The sequence below is a fragment of the Podarcis gaigeae genome, assembly GCF_964106915.1.
Source record: "Podarcis gaigeae genome assembly, chromosome: 11".
Taxonomy (NCBI): Eukaryota; Metazoa; Chordata; class Lepidosauria; order Squamata; family Lacertidae; genus Podarcis; species Podarcis gaigeae.
This window is the reverse complement of record NC_139687.1, coordinates 61,234,213-61,256,510: the sequence shown is the minus strand read 5'-3', so window position 1 is coordinate 61,256,510 and position 22,298 is coordinate 61,234,213. Positions and strand designations below refer to the sequence as shown.

The window sequence follows — 22,298 nt, the reverse complement described above, 5'->3', positions numbered from 1 at the left end:
GAGAGGCAAGGAGTTCTAGGGCTAAGTTCACTGCCCATTTGCATTCCTTTTCTTGATAACTCTGGTGGTTTGTTAACACTTCAGAAGTGGAGCAAGTCTGAAACAAGCATCTTACATGATTGTCTTCCCCTGTGCATGTTCCTGTTGGCTTAAGCAGTGCTACAGTGCCAAAAAAAAGTTTTTAAAATAAAATAAAATGGCAGAGTTCCCCTTTTGCATCTGTTGTAATGATTTGACACAGCATTGGAAAACGATTCGGCACATACCCCCGAATTGTCGCAGGCTTATTACTTTTCTGGGACTCCCCTTCAGTGACTCTCAAAGCAGATTATGAATCACATCGATCCCTTTCCCTCAGTTGTGCCCCCATATCTCTTTCCATGCCCAAAGTTGCTCTTATATCACTTTGCATGTTCTTACGCTGAGCCCAGATAAGGGCCGAAAATGGGCCTTGTCTCCATTTCCAGGTCTGAAGATAAAAGGTGCATAAAACAGCCATGTTGGAGGATTGTAGAGGGGCAGAAACTGCACTTACCTGGAGAAAATATTATTATTAAGCTGTTACATGAACAAATCAGTTGTTGCAAAACGCACATTTGCAGTGCCCTGCAAAATCCATACGTTGCTTTCCCTGCACTGACGCCAAGCATCCAACCATCCACTTTAAGTATAGTATAGTTCTGGTCATTCATTTTATATTTGTTTCAACAGGACAAGCCCTTGATCGAGTTGAGGTCTTGAGACAATACAGTTTAATGCTCACCTACCTCTAGCAGCAGGGACACAGGTGGTGCTGTGGGTTAAACCACAGAGCCTAGGACTTGCCAATCAGAAGGTCTGCGGTTTGAATCCCCGCGACGGGGTGAGCTCCCATTGCTCGGTCCCTGCAGTTCGAAAGCACGTCAAAGTGCAAGTAGATAAATAGGTACCGCTCTGGCGGGAAGGTAAACGGCGTTTCCGTGTGCTGCACTGGTTCGCCAGAAGCAGCTTAGTCATGCTGGCCACATGACCTGGAAGCTGTCTGCGGACAAACACCGGCTCCCTTGGCCTAGAGAGCGAGATGAGCGCGCAACCCCAGAGTTGTCCACGACTGAACCTAATGGTCAGGGGTACCTTTACCTTTACCTCTAGCAGCATGTCTGAAATCCAGAGAACAATGTTAACATTTTAAACCTTAGACTGAATGGTATGGTGTGGGTCGCCTTGTGTATGTTCCAAGTGTGAAAAATAAACTGCCCATGCTTTCATTCCTTCCTATCTTTTGCTGTCTTGATGCATCATTCTACACCCACCCACACCATTTATCACATTATCGTTTTTCTTTAAGCTGAATGCATCCATTTCCCCCACAAGATGCCTCTGCCATTTCCCCCTAAATCTGACACCCTGCTCAAAACTTTCACCCAATGAGTACATTTCTCAGACTATGCGATTTCAGGTCGTGTCAAATATTGGTTGGCAATTGCTACGAAGGGTGCATGTTCACTCAAATGAAAACTGCAGCCAGTCTTGACTCCCCAGTGTAGTCAAGTATACCTGCCTTATTCCATGTGTTTCATCAGTCACACTTTACATCTACCTATATGCATGTAAACATGTAAACCAGCTCTCAGTTTCATAAGTCGCCTTGTCTGTCTCTTAGTTTTGCAAGATGCGGCGGCAGATTTAGGAGGGGATGGAGTGGCCTATGCTACTTCAGACTACAGAGGTGGGGTGCACCATTTTTGAATGCTCTCCATTGTATACCCCCTCCCCACAAAAACACCCCGCCCTTGCATAGGGGTAGCAAATGTGCTGTCGGCCAGATGTTGTCAGGAGTCCAGCTCCCTTCAGCCTGAGCCAGCAGGCCAACGGTCAGGGATGGTGAGCATCCTCATCCCAACAGCTGGCAGTGACCACCTTGGTTGCTGTTGTCCTAGCAGAGGTCCAGCCGGCTCCGTTACTGTGATGACTTTCTGTTCGTAGAGAGGTTAGCTTTGTTTTAATGTGGAGGAACATAAAATGTATACCCTGCCACCTGCTATCTTAAATAGTACACTTCATTTCACAACTTCATTTCTGCCAGACTTTATACTGCTTGGATAGTCCAAGTCTCTGTTGCCTTGGAGGAAATGCGGGCTTCGCACATGCTGCTGGCAGTCTAGACTTTAAATAAGTTGGAGTTCTTGTTATTAAATATACCAAGAAAAAAGAACACCAAGAACTCAGGCCAATGTACGTTTCAATAGTGGGAGTGGTCCCTACTCGCTAATCAGAAGTTAATTTTAACAAAATTTTAACAAAAACAAAAAATGTTAGGAAAAATATCAGCGATTAAAATAAACGTGTTGCCAAAAATGCTATTTCTTTTTCAATCAATACCAGTCATCCTGAAAGATGAATGCTTTAAAAAATGGCAGAAAGAGATTTTAAGATTTATCGGGGGGGGGGGGGGCAAAAGGCCAAGAATAAAACATAAAATACTTACAGATGTAAAAGATAGAGGCGGGTTTGCCCTCCCAGACCTTAAATTGTATTACGAATCTGCTTGTTTGGTATGGATCAGGGACTGGATGAGATTGGACAAGCAAGAGGCACTAGAACTAGAAGGTCATGACAACAGATTTGGTTGGCATGCATATTTATGGTATGGGAAAGGGAAGATTCATAGAAGCTTTTACAACCATATAATCAGGAAATCATTAATGAGAGTATGGGAGAGATATAAAGACTTATTGGAACAAAAGACTCCGTGGTGGCTTTCACCACATGAAGCATTACTGCTCAAACCACTTGGAAAGAAAGGAAAATGGCTCACATATGCTGATTTATTAAAGGAACATGATGGAAAATGGAAATTAAGAGATTACGATGAGATCAAAGACCACTTTCAGAGTTGGTTGCATTATCGACAACTACATGAAACATAAAGAAGACTGTAAGAAAGGATTTAGTTATACTAGATCTAGGTTTCAAATGGAAGTGATTGAAGGGAAAGTGAAACTACTGAAGGCCGTATATAGCATACTATTAGAATGGGAGACGAAAGATGAAGAGGTAAAATCAGTATGATTAAATGGGCACAAGTTGTAGGTCACAACATCATGATGGAGGATTGGGTTAAATTATGGAAAACTGACTTAAAATTTACAGAGTGTTCCCTATTGAAGGAGAATTACAAGAAGATGATGTACAGATAGTACACAACACCAGTGCAGTTAGGGAAAATGTACTAGTTCAAACATATGTTGGAAGTGTAAGGAAAAGGAGGGAACATTTTTTCATATGTGGTGGGATTGTAAAGTAATTAAAAAAATTTGGGAAATGATATACAATGAACTGAAGAAAATGTTCCATTTAACATTTGTTAAAAAACCCGAGGCATTTTTGTTGGGGATTGTAGGGAAAGACCTGCCAAAAAAGTTGAAAAACATCTTCATGTATGCGACAACGGCCACGAGAGTTCTGGTAGCACAAGGATGGAAGACTGAAAAAACCCCAACTAAAGAATTATGGCAAGAAAAATTGATGGACTATGCAGAACTGGCAAAATTGACATATAAGCTACGGAACAAGGATAACTGTGACTTTAAGGATGAATGGGAACATTTCACAAAGTATTTGAAGATGCAACAAAGCGAACTAGACTCCTTGGCAGGTTTTGAATAAACATTCACAATTTTTTACTGATAATAATTAGCTAAACAGTTGGAGGATCTATACAACTCTGTAACATGCAGAAAATAGCATTATTGGAGAAACCAAAGACTGGAACTGAGGGAAGTCGGGGGGTGGGGTGGGGGATGGGTTTTGTGGGGGGAGGAAAAATGGGGAGGGAATAAGGATATGTTTTTGGAAAATATGTTTTGTTATAACTTTGAATAAAAAAAATTTAAAAAATATTTAAACAAAAACTGATCCATTCAAAAGTATGTATTCTGACAAGGATTACAAACTCAAATAGAGATTACAAATTCTAACAGAGATTACAAACTCAAACTCATGAAGATATGTATAACACAATAATTCATTACAGAATTAGAGATAAGAGCTGATAAGTAGAGACAAGTTCATGTTAGTCCATAGTCATATTCAACGTGAAGGTCTTAGTTTCAATCATTGAGCAGAAGTCAGAAGTCAGTTATGGATCAGAGACCAGGACAGGGCAGTCTAGACTTGCCTTTGGGGGCGTGAATTGATGACGGTTGCTGCTGTTCCGGTTCTCCGAAATATTTTTGCTCGTGCTAGGGCAGGAACCAAAGCAAGATCTATCTGCACATTCATAGTAAGCCATTAACTGCGGTTTACCTTGACGTGCAAACTGGGTCTCTCTCTCTCTCTCTCTCTCTCTCTCTCTCTCTCTCTCTCTCTCTCTCTCCCCTCTCCCTCTCTCCTGCATGATGCCTGCTCTGGATTTGGGTGTTTCCAATACCGTGTTATATCCACTGTACCATAGTTGTTCTTTCCCCTCTCCTCTCCTCACCCGTTCTCATTAACTAAGGTGGCTTGATGTATTTTTTGTGCTTGCTAATTTAATACAAAACGCCGCACAAGCCGGTTGCCCCTGCCCCCCGAGACTGAAAGGAAAGGGATTGAAAGTTGGTTATTTGGGTGGATTTGGAACAGATTTTATTATTTGCACAAATATCATGCGTTTTCCTGGCACTGCTGTTGCTTCTGCGGTTTCTGCTTGATGCTGAATTACCTGTGTTCTTTTCCTCAGCTCCTTTGCTTCTTTCCGTCTTATAAACTTGGCAAGATTTTGATGCATGCATGCCTAGAATAGTTAGCAAGAGTAACTTGTTAAGGTGTGCGTGTGTGTGAAATTTGTTCTTTTTTCTCAGCAGGGTCAATGAATAGAAACACCAACCTCCAAAAAGCCCCTTATTTCCTTTGGGGCTTTCTTAAAAGTCTTCTTCCTCCTTTTTTTTTTTTTAAGAAGAGGTTTTCAATCCCTCTAATGCTATTGTACTTTTTAACTTTCATTTTTGCTTCATCTGCATTGAATCATCTTTTACTACTTAAAACCAAAATTGGGTTTATTGAAACATTTCAATTTTGATTATTTTTTTAATAAAGATGTCGCCATCAAACTTAATGAAATCACTGGGATGAAATGAGTAAAAGTTTGAAGAATGTAATAAGCTCGGAGCCCTGCAGATTTTATTAAATGTGTAGCAGACAGAACGCGGGCACATTTCAGCGGTGTGTTTTCTTCCCCCTTATGTGCTGTCTTGGATCAATAGGGTGTGAAAAACATGCCTTGTCAGAAATGACCTTTGCACTATTAGACTGACTCTCTTTCGGGCGATTTTCCAGCAGGATGAGTTCTGCCTACACCTCACATTGCCAGGAGTTCTTCTCTCTTTGTGTGCGTTTGGAACTCGCTTCCTGCCCTTCTCCCGCTGTTTTGGGCAAAGGGTTGGGGGCTGCATTCTAATCCCATTCCCCTGCAGTTGGACACAGTAAATGCATTTTGCAGACGGCGCGTGTGCCTGTCAATCTCATTTCAGCGGCATCATAACTTATGAGCGGCACTGCAATTTATTAGCCCAGAGATCTTCTCACTTGAGGAAATAAAACGCTGCCTGCATGATACAGTGTTTGTCAGCAAACCTTTTTAAATGATGGACTTTGTAGGAATCCAGAGGTTTGCTGACAAACACTGTATCATGCAGGCAGCGTTTTATCCAGAAGATCATCAGGTGCAACTTCCCAGCAGCATCATCATCATCATCATCATCATCATTTTATTGCTCAATTTCTATATCACTTAATACCAAAGCAGGCTTTTAAGCAGTTTACAACATATCAATTCTCTTGCAGGACCCTTCATTTGTCCCCAAAATCACTTCACTGTTCCATAAGTCCCAAGAGGTAGTCCCTCTGCCATTTTCTCCAAATCCTTCATCTTCCCAGAAAAAGCATTGGTGCACCTTAGATGTCTATTTCTGTCTTGATAGGACTTTGTGTTTCTGGAAGTTGGGGGCATTGTTTGTTTCCGAGGGGGTAGGGGGCACGTCTAGGCAGGTTTCTTCTATCTCATTATCACACTGGCTTAAAAACACTGTATGGTGCTGGGGAAGTCTCCACCTCCTGGGGGGGGGGGCTTACAGCGCATCCTCTATGGGTTGTTTCCACCTTGGTGGCATTCAGTTGATGTTTCCGCTCACTGGAAAACTGTTGGTCAACCATGCAGGCGTCCCCACTTTTCCAAGCCGCGGGAGATCAAATCCTTGGCATGTGCAGGGGCAGCGTTCAGAGAAAAGGTGTCACAGAGCACAGACCAAACATGGCTTTCTGTTCCGGAATCCTGCCCTGGATGTGAAGTTCCAGGGCTGTCCTCCAGGAACTCCTGGGAGTAGAAATCTGCAGTGAGAAATTTCCATTTTTCCTTCTGTTTATCCCATAAATTATTTCTCTCGTTCTTGCTGTGCACTTAAACCTCCAAGACGTTTCTTTCCCCCCCGTAACATGGCATTGTTACTTCACTGTATCTGTGAACATTTTAATTTCACGGCCTGCAGCCTTCGCAGTCTTTTGTTCTCTCTTCCTATGGGCACGGAAGGGTCACATTCATTTTGGATTGGCTTGAGTCATGTTTTCTGGGAGGCCTCCGTATGTCAGAAATGTGGAGCTAACACTCTTTGCTAATTAAATGGGTCTTTAGGGCAGCTGGGTGGGGAAACTAACCTCCAGGCAGCATTGACACTCCAACTTCAGAACCATAGAAGTTTACAGTTGGGAAGTTGGCGTCTTTCTCATTCCAGCTTGGGGTGAGCCTACGTGAAATGTTGGTGCAAAGCAAGTAATACATATTCCACAAATGTATTCCTATTCCACACACACACACCCAAAATGGGGGGCAGCGGGAATGCTGATAATAGGCTTTATGAAGACGGTGACATGGGGACCCCCCCCCAACATCCTGTTCTTGTTTTGCATTCCTCTCTGTTGAGGGAGTGTTCGGTAAAAAGCTTACGCTGTTAATCGTACTGCAGTTGTTCTGGATGGCGGGGGACTCACACTGCGCCACCCCCACGCCCACCCCGGCCACGACCTGTATCCCGTGACATTTCATTTATAGCTGGAGTCTTCTTAAAAGCACTGAATTTGTGCCTTATACCCAAAGACGCCTGCCTGTAGGTGCTAGAGTTATCTGGTTGGGCCCTGGCAAACTGGATACTGGGTCAGGGTTACCAGGTGTCCCCGGTTTCCGGGGACAGTCCCCGGATTTGCAAATCTGTCCCCGGACAAATTTCATCCCTGGAATGTCCCCAGGTTTGCAACTGGTAGCGCAGTTGGCTCTGGCTGGCTTCAGGAGCTGCTCGCTGCCTCCGCCGCTGCCGAGGGGGAACCAGGGACATCCAGCGGCACAGTTCTCCTGCCCCCTTTGTTTTGATAGATTGGGGGAGGCTCGGGAGTCACGGGCGGGCGGCACGCCATTGCCCAGTTTTTTTAAAAAACTTCGTGCATTTATGTTTCACAGGGTGCGAAAGAAGGGCTTTGCACCTTTATACAATGTGCTTGTGTGCTTGGGCCCAGGGTCTTTTACCTCACCATCCCCACTACTGATTCCCTGTTGCTACTCATCTTCAAAAAAATAAAATAAAATAAAATAAAATAAAATAAAATAAAGGGGGGAAAAAGAGTGTCCTCGGATTCATTGAAAAAAATCTGGTAACCATATACTGGATTCGATAAGTCTTTGGTCTGATCCAGCTGGCTCTTTTTATTTTTTAGATCTTTTGCCAAGGAGAAGGTGCACGTGGAGCTTAGCTTGGCATGCGTTTTGTACCCTTCTAGACTGTGTTTAAGCCAATAGATTGTGTTTGGATCCTGCCCTGTGGCATAGTGGGGGAAATTGATTGTTGGGATGGGCTAGGAAACATGTGACAGTGAAGGCTAGGATGCCTCAGGAGGGGGAAGAATTTGGGGGAAGTATAATGAGAGGAGTTGCATGGAGAAGAGTTGCTGAGACTGAACCAGGGCAAGAGAAAGCCCAGCACATCCAGGAGCCAAAAGTATATAGAGGCAAAGAGATGCAGACCCGGGGGGATTTGCGAACAGTTAACATCATTGTCTTCCTGGAAGAATACTCTGCACAGTAGGAGAGAGAGCGTTTGGGACATAAGGACACACATCCAATTTCTGCAACCTTTTCACCTAAAACAAATGGAAGTATCTTGGAAATATGAGGCATGGATGGATACATTGGGATCAAATATGGATCTACTGGATATGCTAGGCAGGGATTTCTGAGATAGGTAATTGTGTGAAGGTCTTCTAGATCCCATGCCTTTCCTCCTATCCTGAAGTTGTTTAACCGATCATGGAGACTTCTAAACCTCATCGTGTTTTAGATATCTCTCTGTGTGTAACGCAGGTGGCGCTGTGGGTTAAAGCCTCAGCACCTAGGACTTGCTGATCGAAAGGTCGGCGGTTCGAATCCCTGCGGCGGGGTGCGTTCCCGCTGCTCGGTCCCAGCGCCTGCCAACCTAGCAGTTCGAAAGCACCTCCGGGTGCAAGTAGATAAATAGGGACCGCTTACCAGCGGGAAGGTAAACGGCGTTTCCGTGTGCGGCTCTGGCTCGCCAGAGCAGCGATGTCACGCTGGCCACGTGACCCGGAAGTGTCTCCGGACAGCGCTGGCCCCTGGCCTCTTAAGTGAGATGGGCGCACAACCCCAGAGTCTGTCAAGACTGGCCCGTACGGGCAGGGGTACCTTTACCTTTACCTTACTGTGTGTAAGCTTCATCTACCTAATCACATGCTTTTGTTCAAATCACGCTAAAAATAGAGTGACTTGGTTATTATTAGGATACATAATCTGTTTTTAAAAGCGTGCACTTCATGTGTGTTTCCCCAAATCTGAACTTTCAAACAAAGTGTTTCTGAATTATTGATGCCAAATGCATGTTTCCGTAATGCAGCCGTGTAAACGGGATTGAATGCCCATACAGAGGTGCCCAGAGCTCTCCAAAGTGCATGCTAATAAGCAGAAAGAAAACATCGCTGCGGTGCTGGAAGATTTACAAAGCAAGAGTTTGTTGTCTTGATTCATGTAGTTCTGTCAGCTTGCATCTGGGCTTCTTCTTTCAAAGTACCACTTTGGTGAGCGGCTGAAGATTACACACGCCTTCCCCCTTTCATTCCAGCCCGAGTTGGAGAGAATTGGAGAAGTACTGCTCTTTTTTGTCAGCCCTGAACCTCTTATCAAACAGCTTCATTGAGGGACCTGTTATCAGGTCATTCCCTGGCGCTATGGAAGAGATCATTCATTGGCACATCCAATCATTGCCTCGTTGTACCACCTGTGTGTGTTGGTGTGGATGGGCTGCCTTTCAGCAGCCAAGACTGAGCTCAGCAAAGCGATGGAGCCAATCACCTGTGCTTCCATTTTAATCTGATTTTGTGCTAACTTCTTTAAGTGTTGGAAGCTGCTGCTGCTGCAGGTGATAGCCTTTATTAATACTGAGCAGCCAAGTATGTGTTGCACACTCATTCTTTTGCAAACTTCTGCACTATCCCTTTATTGCACAGATCACTTTCTCTGCCTTAGTCCAAACGCTCCAGCAGAGCTGAGCCTCTTTTCAGCCAAGGCCTCTCACGTTGAAGCATTTGCCCCGTAACCACACCAAACGCTGCCTTTTCGGGTTCACAAGACTGCAACACTAATATCAAAATTGGCTCTTCCCTCTCCGGTGCCTGCGAAAGACAGTTGTCTCCAATGGCATTGTTACAAGCCTCGGTTTTATTGCCAGTGACCCCACGGGCGGCAAGCCTGTGAGAGCTGCACGTCAGGTTTTACAGTGGGCTGTGATGTATTATGCTTCAGTGGTGCCATAGATTAAAATTGGTCATCAGTTTGTGATGCTGTACAACCACAAAAGAATCTGATGCTGTTTGGCCTCAGAAAAGTGTGTGTGTGTGTGTGTGTGTGTGTGTGTGTGAGAGAGAGAGAGAGAGAGAGAGAGAGAGAGAGAGAGAGAGAGAGAGCAGAGTTGTGCATTCCCGAGACTGTTCTAGGGCATGCGGGGAGTTTGGTCCTCATCTCTGGGCACTGAAATCCCAAAGGGAGCGATGATAAATAGGCAGCCGCTCAGAGGAGATATAGCCAGGCTAGGAAGTGTTGATGTATGGGGAGCGATAAAATACGTCCAGCCTGCGAAACAGTGATTGGGAGAGGCGCAGTAACAGCCTTCAGGTGTCGAGGGGTGTTAATGCTGGGAGCGAAAGGGAGGGATAGTGCACTGTGTGCTTAACTGAGTCGTAAGGATTGATCTTGGTTGTGGGAAAGAAAGCACTTGGATTTGGGTTCCCCCAACACTTATATCCATCTCTTGTGTTCTCTCTGCCACTGCCTAATATTAAGAATATGTACACAACACCATAAGTGGGACGCAGGTGGCGCTGTGGGTTAAAGCCTCAGCGCCTAGGACTTGCCGATCGAAAGGTCGGCGGTTCGAATCCCTGCGGCGGGGTGCGCTCCCGCTGTTCGGTCCCAGCGCCTGCCAACCTAGCAGTTCGAAAGCACCTCCGGGTGCAAGTAGATAAATAGGGGCCGCTTACCAGCGGGAAGGTAAACGGCGTTTCCGTGTGCGGCTCTGGCTCGCCAGAGCAGCGATGTCACGCTGGCCATGTGACCCGGAAGTGTCTCCGGACAGCGCTGGCCCCTGGCCTCTTAAGTGAGATGGGCGCACAACCCCAGAGTCTGTCAAGACTGGCCCGTACGGGCAGGGGTACCTTTACCTTTACCTTTACACAACACCATAAAGCTGGTGATTCCTCATATATTTTGCACTGGCGCCTCTACAGATAGAGGAATTCCCTTTGGAACTTTTAAGGGAAAGTAGAGATTGCTGCTGTTTAGATCCTGGTGGTTCTGCAGCTGATGCCTTTGAACCTCTCTCTGGGTTCACTTCGGCCTTACATTGAAGGGAAACATGGTTGAGTCCTGCAAGTCATTGCCCATGTATTTTATCATAGAATAGACTCATAAAACCTTAGAGTTGGAAGGTGTCCCAATGGTCATCTAGTCCAACTCCCTGCCACGCAGGAATCCCAGCTAAAGTATCCATGACAGATGGCCATCCAACCTCAATTAGAGTCCACCACCTCTCATGGGAGTCTGTTCCACTGCCGAACTGCGCTTACTGTCAGAAAGTTTTTCCGAATGTTTAGTCGGAATCTCCTTTCTTGTAACTTGAAGCCATTGGTTTGAGTCAGGAGTGCTCTGATGGTGTTTCCTGCTTGGCAGGGGGTTGGACTCGATGGCCCTTGTGGTCTCTTCCAACTCTATGATTCTATGATTCTATGAGTCCTAACCTCCAGAGCAGGAGAAAACACACATGCTCCCTCTCCCCTGTGACAGCCCTTGAGATATTTGAAGAGGGTTATCATATCTCCTCTCAGTCTCCTCTTTTCCATGCTAAACATACCCAGCTCCTTCAACCGTTCATCATAAGGGTTGGTTTCCAGACCCTTGATCGTCTTGGTCGCCCTCCTCTGCACACATTCCAGCTTGCCAATGCCCTTCTTGTATTGTGGTGCCCAATTGGACACAGGACTCCAGGTGTAGTCTAACCAAGGCAGAATAGAGTGGTACTATGACTTCTCTTGATCTCGACACTAGACTTCTGCTGATGTATTTTATGAATTTTTAAAAAATTGGGAGGAGGAGCAAGGTTAAAATGTGAGTATCTATGAGGCTGTGGCCCAGTTCTGACGAAGGGTGGTAAAGCAGTATGCTTTCCCATACATTTTCTTTTAATCCTTTCTCATAGAAAATTATCATGTCACAAAGAAGGCTGGGTTAGGACCATTTGATGCTAATTTTCAGTGTGCAGGGAGAATTGTGTGTGAGAGAGAGAGCATTCAGTCACATGATCCTCTAGCACAGCCCAGGTGCAGAATCACCACCTTAGTGAGGAACTAGAATTTAGCAAGTAATGAGTGACTAGTGCAGTTCGCTTTTGGTTTTTTACCTGTTTACAGTGGTGCCTCGCAAGACGAAAAGAATCCGTTCTGCGAGTCTCTTCGTCTAGCGGTTTTTTTGTCTTGCGAAGCAAGCCCATTGGCGGATTAGCGCTTTTAGCGGCTTTTAGCGGCTTAGCGGATAAGCGGCTTAGCGGCTTAGAAAAAGGGGGGAGGGGAAAAAAACCGCAGGAACTCGCAAGACATTTTCGTCTTGCGAAGCAAGCCCATAGGAAATTCGTTTTGCAAAGCACCTCCAAAACGGAAAACTCTTTCGTCTAGCGAGTTTTCCGTCTTGCCAGGCATTCGTCTTGCGGGGCACCACTGTACTTATTAAATGCAAGAGCTGGCTCTGAATATCGATGACACCACTTGCTGCTTTCCAGCTAAACATTGATGCCCCCTTCTTGACACACAGCACAAGAGCTCTCAAGGGTTGAATCACAGCCACTGGTGTGAAGAAGAGGGCAGGTTCAAACATGCTGAAGGGATGACCAGCCTCATATAGGCAGCATGCTTGAGCCTCCTTAATGCATGAAGGGGTTAATTCCACAGAGTAGCCTTGAATCTTGGCTTCCAGAATTCCAACACAATCATAGTGGCAATTGAGATACTGGTGGCTTCATGGGCCATGAAATAGCCTGTGTACCAGCCTCTGTAAACTGGACTCACATATGTGTCATTTTATTTATAAACTCACTTCTTTAACCGTTCTATCTCTCTTTCCAAAGTCACAATTGGGTCTTGATGTTGGGAAAACTTGTACTCTTCCTCATGAAGCAAGACATCAGTTATGAAATATCTCAGAAAGAGGATGGTGGCAAGATAGGTGCCGTCTTTTAAAGCCCTGCCCTGATTTTCATTTGGTGGAAGAGTAGAAAACATATTTTGAGCACGCCATGTTCTTTCCTCTCCCAGACTTTCCACACTGGGACGTCTGTGGCTTTGAATCATCCCCGTTGACTGAAACATGTGATTTAAGCAACCAAAGCTTTGGCTTCCTGCTCTGTAAAACCGGCACACACTATCATAAGCGTTTTATTATCTGTAATTAATGTTTGTAAAGTACTTGGGAGCTGAAGGTGTGTTGGAAGTACAAAGCAGCATTATATCAGTCGGAAAGCTTGCTTGAATCCAAAGGCAATTCGTGTACCACTAATAAATCACTTGGAGGTTTATTTTTATGTTTCCACTCAAATTTCTGACATAAACCTTTTTATTTCATTGGGAACATGCGCTTAAATAAAAGCAAACCTCTACAGTTACTAATCTCCGATGCCATATTGCGCGAACGTTTTGTTGAAATGCCATCACCTTTTCAAAGAACCAGAGCTGTGTGTTTTCTAGACATTTATGGTTGAAGAATAAATTTTCAGAGACTGTAAATGAAAAGATATCGCTGAACATGATGATCAAATAATATCTGACACTGCTTGTTTAAGGAAATATACATATATCTTACTGCCGGAGCATTTATGACGCCAATAAATCTCATTACTTTTGCCTAGTGATAGAATTCTTACTGACTCCACCAAATATCAGATTGGCTTGAAATTGTGCCGTTTTCTGCATACTGGAGCAAAATCATTTTATTATTTAAGCCAGGTGGTGCAAGACGAAAATATAATGCAGCTAAATATAGGGGTTGGGTTTTTTAAAAAAATATAAAAAACTATTGTACTGTGTTCATGAAGCATCACATTATGCTGACACTTAGTGACGGAAATGCATCCAAAATACAGCGTCATATTCCCCAAATATCAATATATTCATTGTGAGTTGAAGCTGTTTCAGATAAGTGTACAAACGATGTGTCTGGTTGCACTTTCATAATAGTAAGTTTGTACAGTTTTCCACTGGTTAGCTGTCAAAAAATGCTTGAAGCGTTTCTGTGCAGACTTCTTCCCACCCATCCCCTACACACATACCAGTATTTAAAAACCTCTTCTGATCTTCCTCTCCCATCATCTCCTCAGCCAGCCTGCTGCACATGGAGCAGAACTTAGTATGAGAGGCTGGCGTCCTTTAAAATTTCTCCCAGCCAATGCAGTTTCCAAAAGAGGGCAGGGGGAAGGATCTAATTGGCTCACACACATGGGGGGCGTGGCCAGCTGGGTAGAACTTGCTCCATGGACCAGCACCATCTTCCCAGTGGAGCAGCAGGTCCATGGGAGGAGATATAGCTCTGTTGGTTAGAGCGTGGTGCTGTTAACACAAAGGTTGCAGGTTCAATCCCTAGTAGTGTCCAAACTTTTTTTGAAAGAGGGCAAGATTTGATGAAGTGAAGGGCCATGGGGGCCGACCAAAGGGCCAACCAAGTAGTTGAGCTTTTATATGATTTTACCCCAAAGTTGAGGAACGGGGGTGACCAACTCTGGGGTTGCGGCGCTCATCTTGCTTTATTGGCCGAGGGAGCCAACGTACAGCTTCCGGGTCATGTGACTAAGCCGCTTCTGGCGAACCAGAGCAGCGCACGGAAATGCTGTTTACATTCCCGCCGGAGCGGTACCTATTTATCTACTTGCACTTCGTGCTTTCGAACTGCTAGGTTGGCAGGAGCTGGGACTGAGCAATGGGAGCTCACCCCATCTTGGGGATTCGAACCGCCAACCTTCGGATCGGCAAGTCCTAGGCTCTGTGGTTTAACCCACAGCGCCACCTGCGTCCCATTTAGGAGCAGATATCCTGTTCTAAATCAGAGGCTTGTGCTAGAAAATTCACAACTTGGTCCCTTTCAAAACCCAGTGCTAACTGCAGTAGCAGCTGCTGTATTCAATATATGGTCAAGTTTCATTCTGAGGCAGATCCATTTTGGAGCCAGAGCATGTTGGCAGTTTCCCTTTAAAAATATTTCCTTAGAAATAAGCATGGAGGAAATTGGCTCGGTGAGCTCCATCGCCTGCAGCCAGATGCTGTCTGATGGCACCTCAACAGGCCAGGACAAACTGTATTATCGGAGGATTAACCACTAAATAGCCGAAAGGAGAGGTCTCTCCATCAGATAAGGTCGTTTGAGCGGAGCGAGTTTGCTTTCTTGCATATAGAGCCCTGATGTCAAATAGACTGATTTCCAATGCCTGCTCTTTTAAATAATCTTTGCTGCATTTGCTGCTCTTGTAATCTGCCAAATCATTTAATTTTCCCGATAGCTGAAATGCTGTAAAACTTAGATAAACTTACAGCAGAAATTAACTCCAAGTTGGCTTGCAGCTGAAACACAGGCATGGCGTGTTAGCTTGGCCTGCAAGTGACTTTTCTTCTTCTCTCTTCCCCCGCAAACTAATCCTTGGTTTGAAAGGATACATCCAGACTACTGTTTGTGCTTGATGGAATTGCATGAGGAAATGATGCAGCCTTTGCCATATTCTGTGACTGCCACTGGTAGAAGTTGCAGCAGGTGGGCTAAGGCTGGAGTAGAAGTCATTTCTGGGGTTTCTCATGCAAAGCTGAATCCTTAAGAGATGCAAGTGTGTTCAGAGCCATTGCTGTGCCTCTCCCTAGCCTTCTGCTGCCCATTTCTCTTGCCAGTTTCAGTGGATCTTTGCACTTCTCTGCAGCCTGGAAGTGTTAAGCATTGGGGTAACAACTTTCCATTGGGCAGCGATATCTGAGACCACTGACAAACTTCTGTCCACCTCTGTCCTTTATCTTAGAATCATAGAATCATTGTAGAGTTGGACGGGATCCCAAGGATCACCTCGTGCAACTCCCTGTAATGCTGGAATCGCAGCAAAAAAATCCCTGGTCACCCAAGCTCTGTTTAAAAACCTCCAAGGAGGGAGATTTCACAACATGTTTTATCATCAGTAAGTCCTTCCTAATGCTTAGTGGGAATCTCCTTTCTTGTGACTTGAATCCATTGGTTCAGGCCCTAGTCTCTGGAGAAGGAGAAAATAAGCTTCCTTCATCTTCCACCTGACAGCCTTTTAGATATTTGAAGATGGCTCTCATCTCAGTCTTCTGTTCTCCATGCTAAGAATCCCCAACTCCCTGAGCCATTTTTTGGTTTCCAGACCCTTGGTCCTCTTGGTCACCCTCCTCTGCACACACTACAGCTTGTCAATATCCTTCTTTTATTGTGGCACCCAGAACTGTATTCTAGGTGTGGTCTGACCAAGGCTGAATGGAGTGGGACTATTACTTCCCTTGATCTGGACACTAGACTTCTGTTGATGCAGTCTGGAATTGCATTAGCTGTTTCTTGCTGATGCATCACACTTTTGACTCGTGTTAAACTTCTGGTCTACTAAGACTGCTAGAACATTGTGTGTTTAATAGAGTCTCTCTTCTCCTCTCTCCTTCCAGGTACGAGTCCTCTCTCTTTGACTTGGTGGAAGCAATGAGCCCAGGGCTTCAGCATCACTACAGCGAAAGCCGCAACCAGAGCCAAGTGCTTGTGCCTCAGAGCAGGAGGTGGAGGAAGCCTGGATGGAACCAGAGCCCGACTTGTGCCATGAATGGGACCATGGCTGAGCTAGAGGAGAGCCGCATTCTGGAGGAGATCTTTTTCATTTGAGGGGCCCAGTGGTTGCAGCCTTTCCCTCTGGGTGGACCCAAGGACCTGTCTTCCCTTTCTAACATGGGCATGTTTACACATCGGGATATTGCTTTTAAATTATTTGATTGACGAATGATTGTCTCCTTAACTCCCCCCACCCCTTAGAAAAACTTAACACGATAGTTCCCCTGTCCCAATTTCCGAATCATGTCTAAAAAGCATCCTTTCAAGCAGACTGACCGAAGTGTAAGCAGGACACTTCTGGGCTCTTTCTCTGCACGGTTACAAGGTAATAATTTTTAAAGGAAAAGAAATTCATGCCATTGTGGAAGGGATTAGTATTTCATTATTGATTTATTTTTTTAGCTGTGAAAACCAGTTTCCCAGAGCTTCATTGCTTGCTCGTACACAAAAGCACATTCCAACTTTTATCATTTTTTCCAAGTAGCCTGTTAACATTGAGGGTGCTACCTATATATTTAGCTAATGAATTTCCAGCACCATCTGTCAGATTCTGTGTTGTGCCATTTAACGGGGGTGGGGGTTGAAGATGGGTAACCGGCAGCCTTCTCTTAACACTAATGGACATTTCTCAGTTAATGAATCTCTTACGAAATAAGCCTCTCTCTCCGTTTTTCTTTAAGGGTGTATTGGACATAGAATATCTACTGAGAGATCATGCCCCTTACAGCTAAGCTGTGTGAACAAAACCAGGCATTTTGACAGCCTAACCTGCTGGTTTTTTCCCCACTCCTCCATGCTGAAAAGTGCTACAGGGTGAGATCAGCTCATGGAGTGTTATCTCTGAGGTCACCCCACCCCCCGGTTTTTTCTATTTTTAACCCCCTACCCATTCCTGGGTGTTGTAAATAAAGACAAATCAGTAATTCATCCCACTTGCCACTTGTGACGTGCATTCCTCCTTCTAGCTTTAATCATTTGTGCCATATCTTATTTCATTTTGTTTTTAAAATATGCTCCACCCCAGGAAAGCTGCACGTTCAGTTATTTAAAGAAATGTGCGGGATTAGTTGAAATGGCTGCGGATTGCAGGAATCAGCAATCACATGCAGCGTTCGTATTTTAGCAGAACAGAAGCCCCAGGCATGAATTCATGGAAGCCCAACTCTGAAACTCCCCTTTCTGCAGCTCAAAGGTGGAGCAAGAGGAAGACGTGCACCTCCTTCTTGCGTGTGCTGCAAAGGGAGACGGACAGCTTTAGCAGGGCGGACGTCAGTTCTGACCTGCTCCTTCTTCCCCTTCTTCCCCCGGCCTTTGCCTTCCTCTCTGCTTATGTCCTTGAGATGGGCTGGGAAGCTGCTATTTCCCCCCCAAGTTCGCAGGAGGGTCCCTTATCCATTGCCTTAATTCTGCAAGCGCAGGGATGTCTCAGCACCCCATATCAGATCACAAGGTGACATTCCCCACAGGGATTAGCACAGGTTCTAGCTTTTTTGGTGTGCTGCTTTTAGTAAAGTTGAAGGGAGCCTGAAGTTCTTCCACTGACCCAAGGATCAGGTATGCACTATAGGAAGAAATGAACAGGTCCAAGTAGGAAACACTGAGCTCTTTAAAAATGCTGCAGATTTAGGGCTTCCTCCAGTGTTGCAGCAAGGATCGTTTGATTCCTTGAATGTTGGCCTTTAGCGTTCAGGAACGGGGCACTTTATGGGCTTTTTGCTGCTATTTCTGCCTCAGCTCAGAAACAGTCATGGTCTCTAGTTTCACTAGGCAAGATGGTCTTTAGGGCTGCATATCGCTGCCCTCCAGCTCAGATCATGACCTTTTTATTATATTTCTGTCATTTGAGCACAGCGATTCATATTGACATAGGAGCTACCCAAAAACAGGAGAACGAATGCAACATAAAATAACAGGATTTCTTCCTAAGCTCTCTCTCCCCACTCTCCTTTTTAGACAGTCCCTCTTCAGGAATGAATCCAATAATTTTCCCTTTTAATTTCTAGCCTTCTCTTGTTTGCCTGGTTGCCCCTCTGCTTGCCTTTTTAAGATGCCACCATCAACCTTAAGCTGTGCCTTCAGATTTACATTCCAGAGCTCTCTCTGTCAGAGTGATTTTTTTGTCTCCAGTTCTTAGCCAGTGCCAATATTTAACCTCTTTTAATATTGAATCTAGGATTTTCAATAAAGCTCTTGATAAACAGGTCGGATTAATGCTGTTGATTTTTGTGTCAAATTGTACCTTGGTCATCAATGTCTTTTGAAAGGACCATTGTCAAGGGTTCAACTTCAAACTCTTATCCATAATGGCTAAAATCCACGCATAGGAAAAAAACCCTGTCTCTGAGGCACTTTATAAAAAAATATTTTAAAAAAAGGAATAGGAGGATCCAAGAGGGTTGGTTGCACAGTTGGGCCAAGCGCTCCAAATTCAGTTGTTCAAAAGTTCATGCAGTCAGTTAGAGTGGCTGCCATTTTAGTGTACAGATGGCATCTCGTGGGATTCAGTGGAGACACTGCATCAATGCTTGCCTTTGTGCACATGTGAGCAGCATCAACCGCGAACGTTGTACATTGTCCAATCAATCTGCATAACCTGCATAAGCGAGGATACCCACCAAGATGTCAGTTGGTGAATGTGGCTAAGCAAGGGAAAATGCATGAGGGCTGGGCAAGGTGAGATGTTTTGTCTCCACATTTCCCAGCATAATTTGGAGACTCTGCACATTGACAGCACAATATGGAAAATGCCCCATTCAGGGCCGTAGGGTCTGCACTACTTCATATGTACATCCTCTGCTCAACTTGCAGTCCTTTCTGGAAGCCAAAGGCATTTTGTCACAAGGCTTTATAAAGCCGAAATTATTAAAAATATTTACAGCTTCAGAGGAAATGCGGGTGGGGGGAAATCAGTGACTGTCCAAGACCAAAATCAGCAGTTGTGGGTGGAAATTGTTTTTTTCTGTCTGCTCAAGCAATCGAAGAGAATCAAAACTTAAACTAGCCCAGGAAGTCTCATAGTGCTGCATAGCTGTCAACTTTTCCCTTTTCTTGCGAGGAATCCTATTCAGAATAAGGGGATTTCCCTTAAAAAAGGGAAACGTTGACAGCTATGTGCTGTCCATGTGCAGTTTAGTTCCTGTAGCTGAAAGCACCAACCAGAGACATCAAAGTGCAAGGGGAGGACTCTGTCCAAGATTTACTCCAAGTAAACCTTGCTGGGTGGAATCAGAATGGTTCTGGAGCAGCTATTCTTGCACTGTCCGGCTCTTCATGCGTTGAGTCTTGCTTCTGCCATAATGGCCTGTTGTTGTTGTTGTCTTTGTCTCCCCCCAACACACATGTGCACTTTGTAAGAAACGGATCTGTAAAAACAATCACCCCTCCCCACCCACCCTCCAAAATACTTCTTGGGTTATGTTTGGTAAGTACTACCTGAAACTTGATTGGATCTTTAAAAATAAACACATGCAATGTTTTAATTTAATAAATTATCAAGGTGGATTTCCCCCCTTTCTTATCTGTCTCGTTTCTTTATTTCTCGCCTCGTTTTGTGAGTTGGCATGTCGTGCGGAATTTCTGGATGTTTCTCCCCCTCCCTTTGTGTCAAAGCACACACGTCCAGGCAGAGGGAAGTTGGCAGGTACTCTGGACTGGTTTTTTTTCAAAAAAGAAAGAAAATGTTTCATCTTCTTTGTTGGGCCCCCAACTGACAAACACACCAAACAACGTGCTGGGCCGAGCAACATTGGAAACGCCAGAGGCAAAAGTTGCTTTTCTTGAGATGCAAGTATTCAAAGCCCATCTCAGTTTTGTGTGTTATATCTGTCCAGGCAGCAGATGATAGCCTGATAAAGTTAAGGGTCCTTCAAAGCGAAAGAGCAGGAGGGTGTAAGCGGATGGGGGAAGCTGCCTAAATGGGATTGCAAAGCAGCCAGCTTTCCCGAGTGACAGGACAAGAAAAACGCCAGAGGCAATGTTGTGAATTAGGGCCGTTCACAAATGCACCCTCATCATTACTTGGCGATAGCTATGATTCTAGGAATTCTTCCAAGGATTCAGCCATCAGGAGGCCCTCGTGGGGCAGAGATGCCCTCGGGAGATCCTCTCCTTTGGAAGGTGGTTTGATCCTCTCTGGGACGCGGGTGGCACTGTGGTCTAAACCACAGAGCCTAGAGCTTGCCAATCAGAAGGTCGGCGGTTCGATTCCCTGTGACGGGGTGAGCTCCCAAGCTCGATCCCTCCTCCTGTCAACCTAGCAATTTCGAAAGCACATCAAAGTGCAAGTAGATAAATAGGTACCTCTCTGGCGGGAAGGTAAATGGCGTTTCCATGTGCTGCTCTGGTTCGCCAGAAGCGGCTCAGTCATGCTGGCCACATGACCCAGAAGCTGTACGCCGGCTCCCTCGGCCAATACAGCGAGATGAGCGCCATAACCACAGAGTCGTCCGCGACTGGACCTAACGGTCAGGGGTCCCTTTACCTTTACCTTGGTCCTCTCTCCTGCTGATGACAGTCCTGTTTACGCAGTCTTTTATGGGACTAGCCTTGGTATTTATAATAGTGACCTTGATGCTTCCAGCACCTGCCATGTCTCCTTTGAGGTAATGGTCATCGTCATGGATCATCCTGGTGCCTGCGGGCACACATAGAAACATGGAATTGTAGAGTTGGAAGGGACCCTAAGTGTCATCTAGTAAACCCCCCGCAAATGCAGGAATCTCAGCTAAAGCATCCATGATAGATGGCCGTCCAACCTCTGCTTAAAAACCTCCAAGGAAGGAGAGTCCACAACCTCTCAAGGGCGACCATTGCACTATCAAACATGCAGAGACAGATGTCCTTCTTGGTGCCCACAGGGTCTTCTCTTGTTGCTGAAATTTGACTTGAAAGAAGCATTCCGCTGTTAATAGAATAGTAGGTTTTTAAGCAGAGGTTGGGTGGTCATCTGCAGTGCAGTGACCACTGGGAATCCCTTCTAACTCTCCAATTCTGTGTCTGTGGCAGCTAGTTTTGCCCAGAAAGGGAGGGACATCTTCTCCTCCCTCCTTCCCCCCGATCGCTGGGACGCATGTCTGAGCCGCCTGCTGAGGGTGCAGTAAACTTACCCGGAGCTATATTGATTTAAGACTGTTCACTTTTGTATATATAACTTTGGAAAATGGTAAACTATATTAATTTGCTGTGTTTTTCCAAAGGAAAATTATTTATCGGGAGGCCTTCTTAGCTCGAGTGCTCGGGGCCTTAAATCATCATAATAAATTTGCGCTATTCAGGCTTTCTTACATTGTAATAAATTTGTTTTAAACATGAATGAGAAGATCCATGATTTCTTTAATATACTGTTATGTATTTCCTTTCAAAATGACATGGCTCACTACATCAAGCCAGAGAAATAATAGCGGGAGATTTACAGTACTTAAAAATAACTTTGCCTGGTATTGTGACGTTAACCAACTCCCCAGACGGGGCTTTGGGGAGCTGCTCCTTTCCCACATGCCCTCTGCAGTCTTAAACTTTGAGCAGCATGCCGGGGGGGGGAGGGGGGGCCATTCCACTTGGTGAGGCTGGATGTCTGCTGCACTGTTGGTATTCCAAAAATTTTCCCCAAACCTGCCTTTCCGCCGCCTGAAGCTCTCTCGAAAAGATTTTCCCTTGCTGCTTATTTTGCCTGGAACTCCAACACAACCCTTCTCAAACATCTGATCTTTATTCCTTTCTTCCAGGGATGCATACCCCCATTTTTCATTTGCCGTTCCCAGGGTGGCTTACAAAAACACGGGAGGAGGGGGGAACGAATTTTTAAAAATGCAAAAAGCGGTGAAGTCATGCAAAACCCACGCACTCCACCCAAAACAGAGTAGATAATTGCATTAAAGGCCTG

At 45.1% G+C, this 22,298-nt stretch overlaps 1 protein-coding gene across 7 annotated transcripts in view; it reads left to right on the top strand.

Annotated features, from left to right (window-relative positions):
• Positions 1 to 19,926, top strand: part of KIAA1328 — a 207,206-nt gene extending 187,280 nt beyond the window's left edge. For all 7 annotated transcript variants that reach the window (XM_083702766.1, XM_083702764.1, XM_083702763.1 and 4 more), the window contains one exon: positions 16,261 to 19,926. In XM_083702766.1, coding sequence (XP_083558892.1) covers positions 16,261 to 16,471 — 211 coding nt within the window. In that variant the 3' untranslated portion in view covers positions 16,472 to 19,926. The remainder of the gene's footprint in view (positions 1 to 16,260) is intronic.
• The last annotated feature ends 2,372 nt before the right edge of the window (positions 19,927 to 22,298 follow it).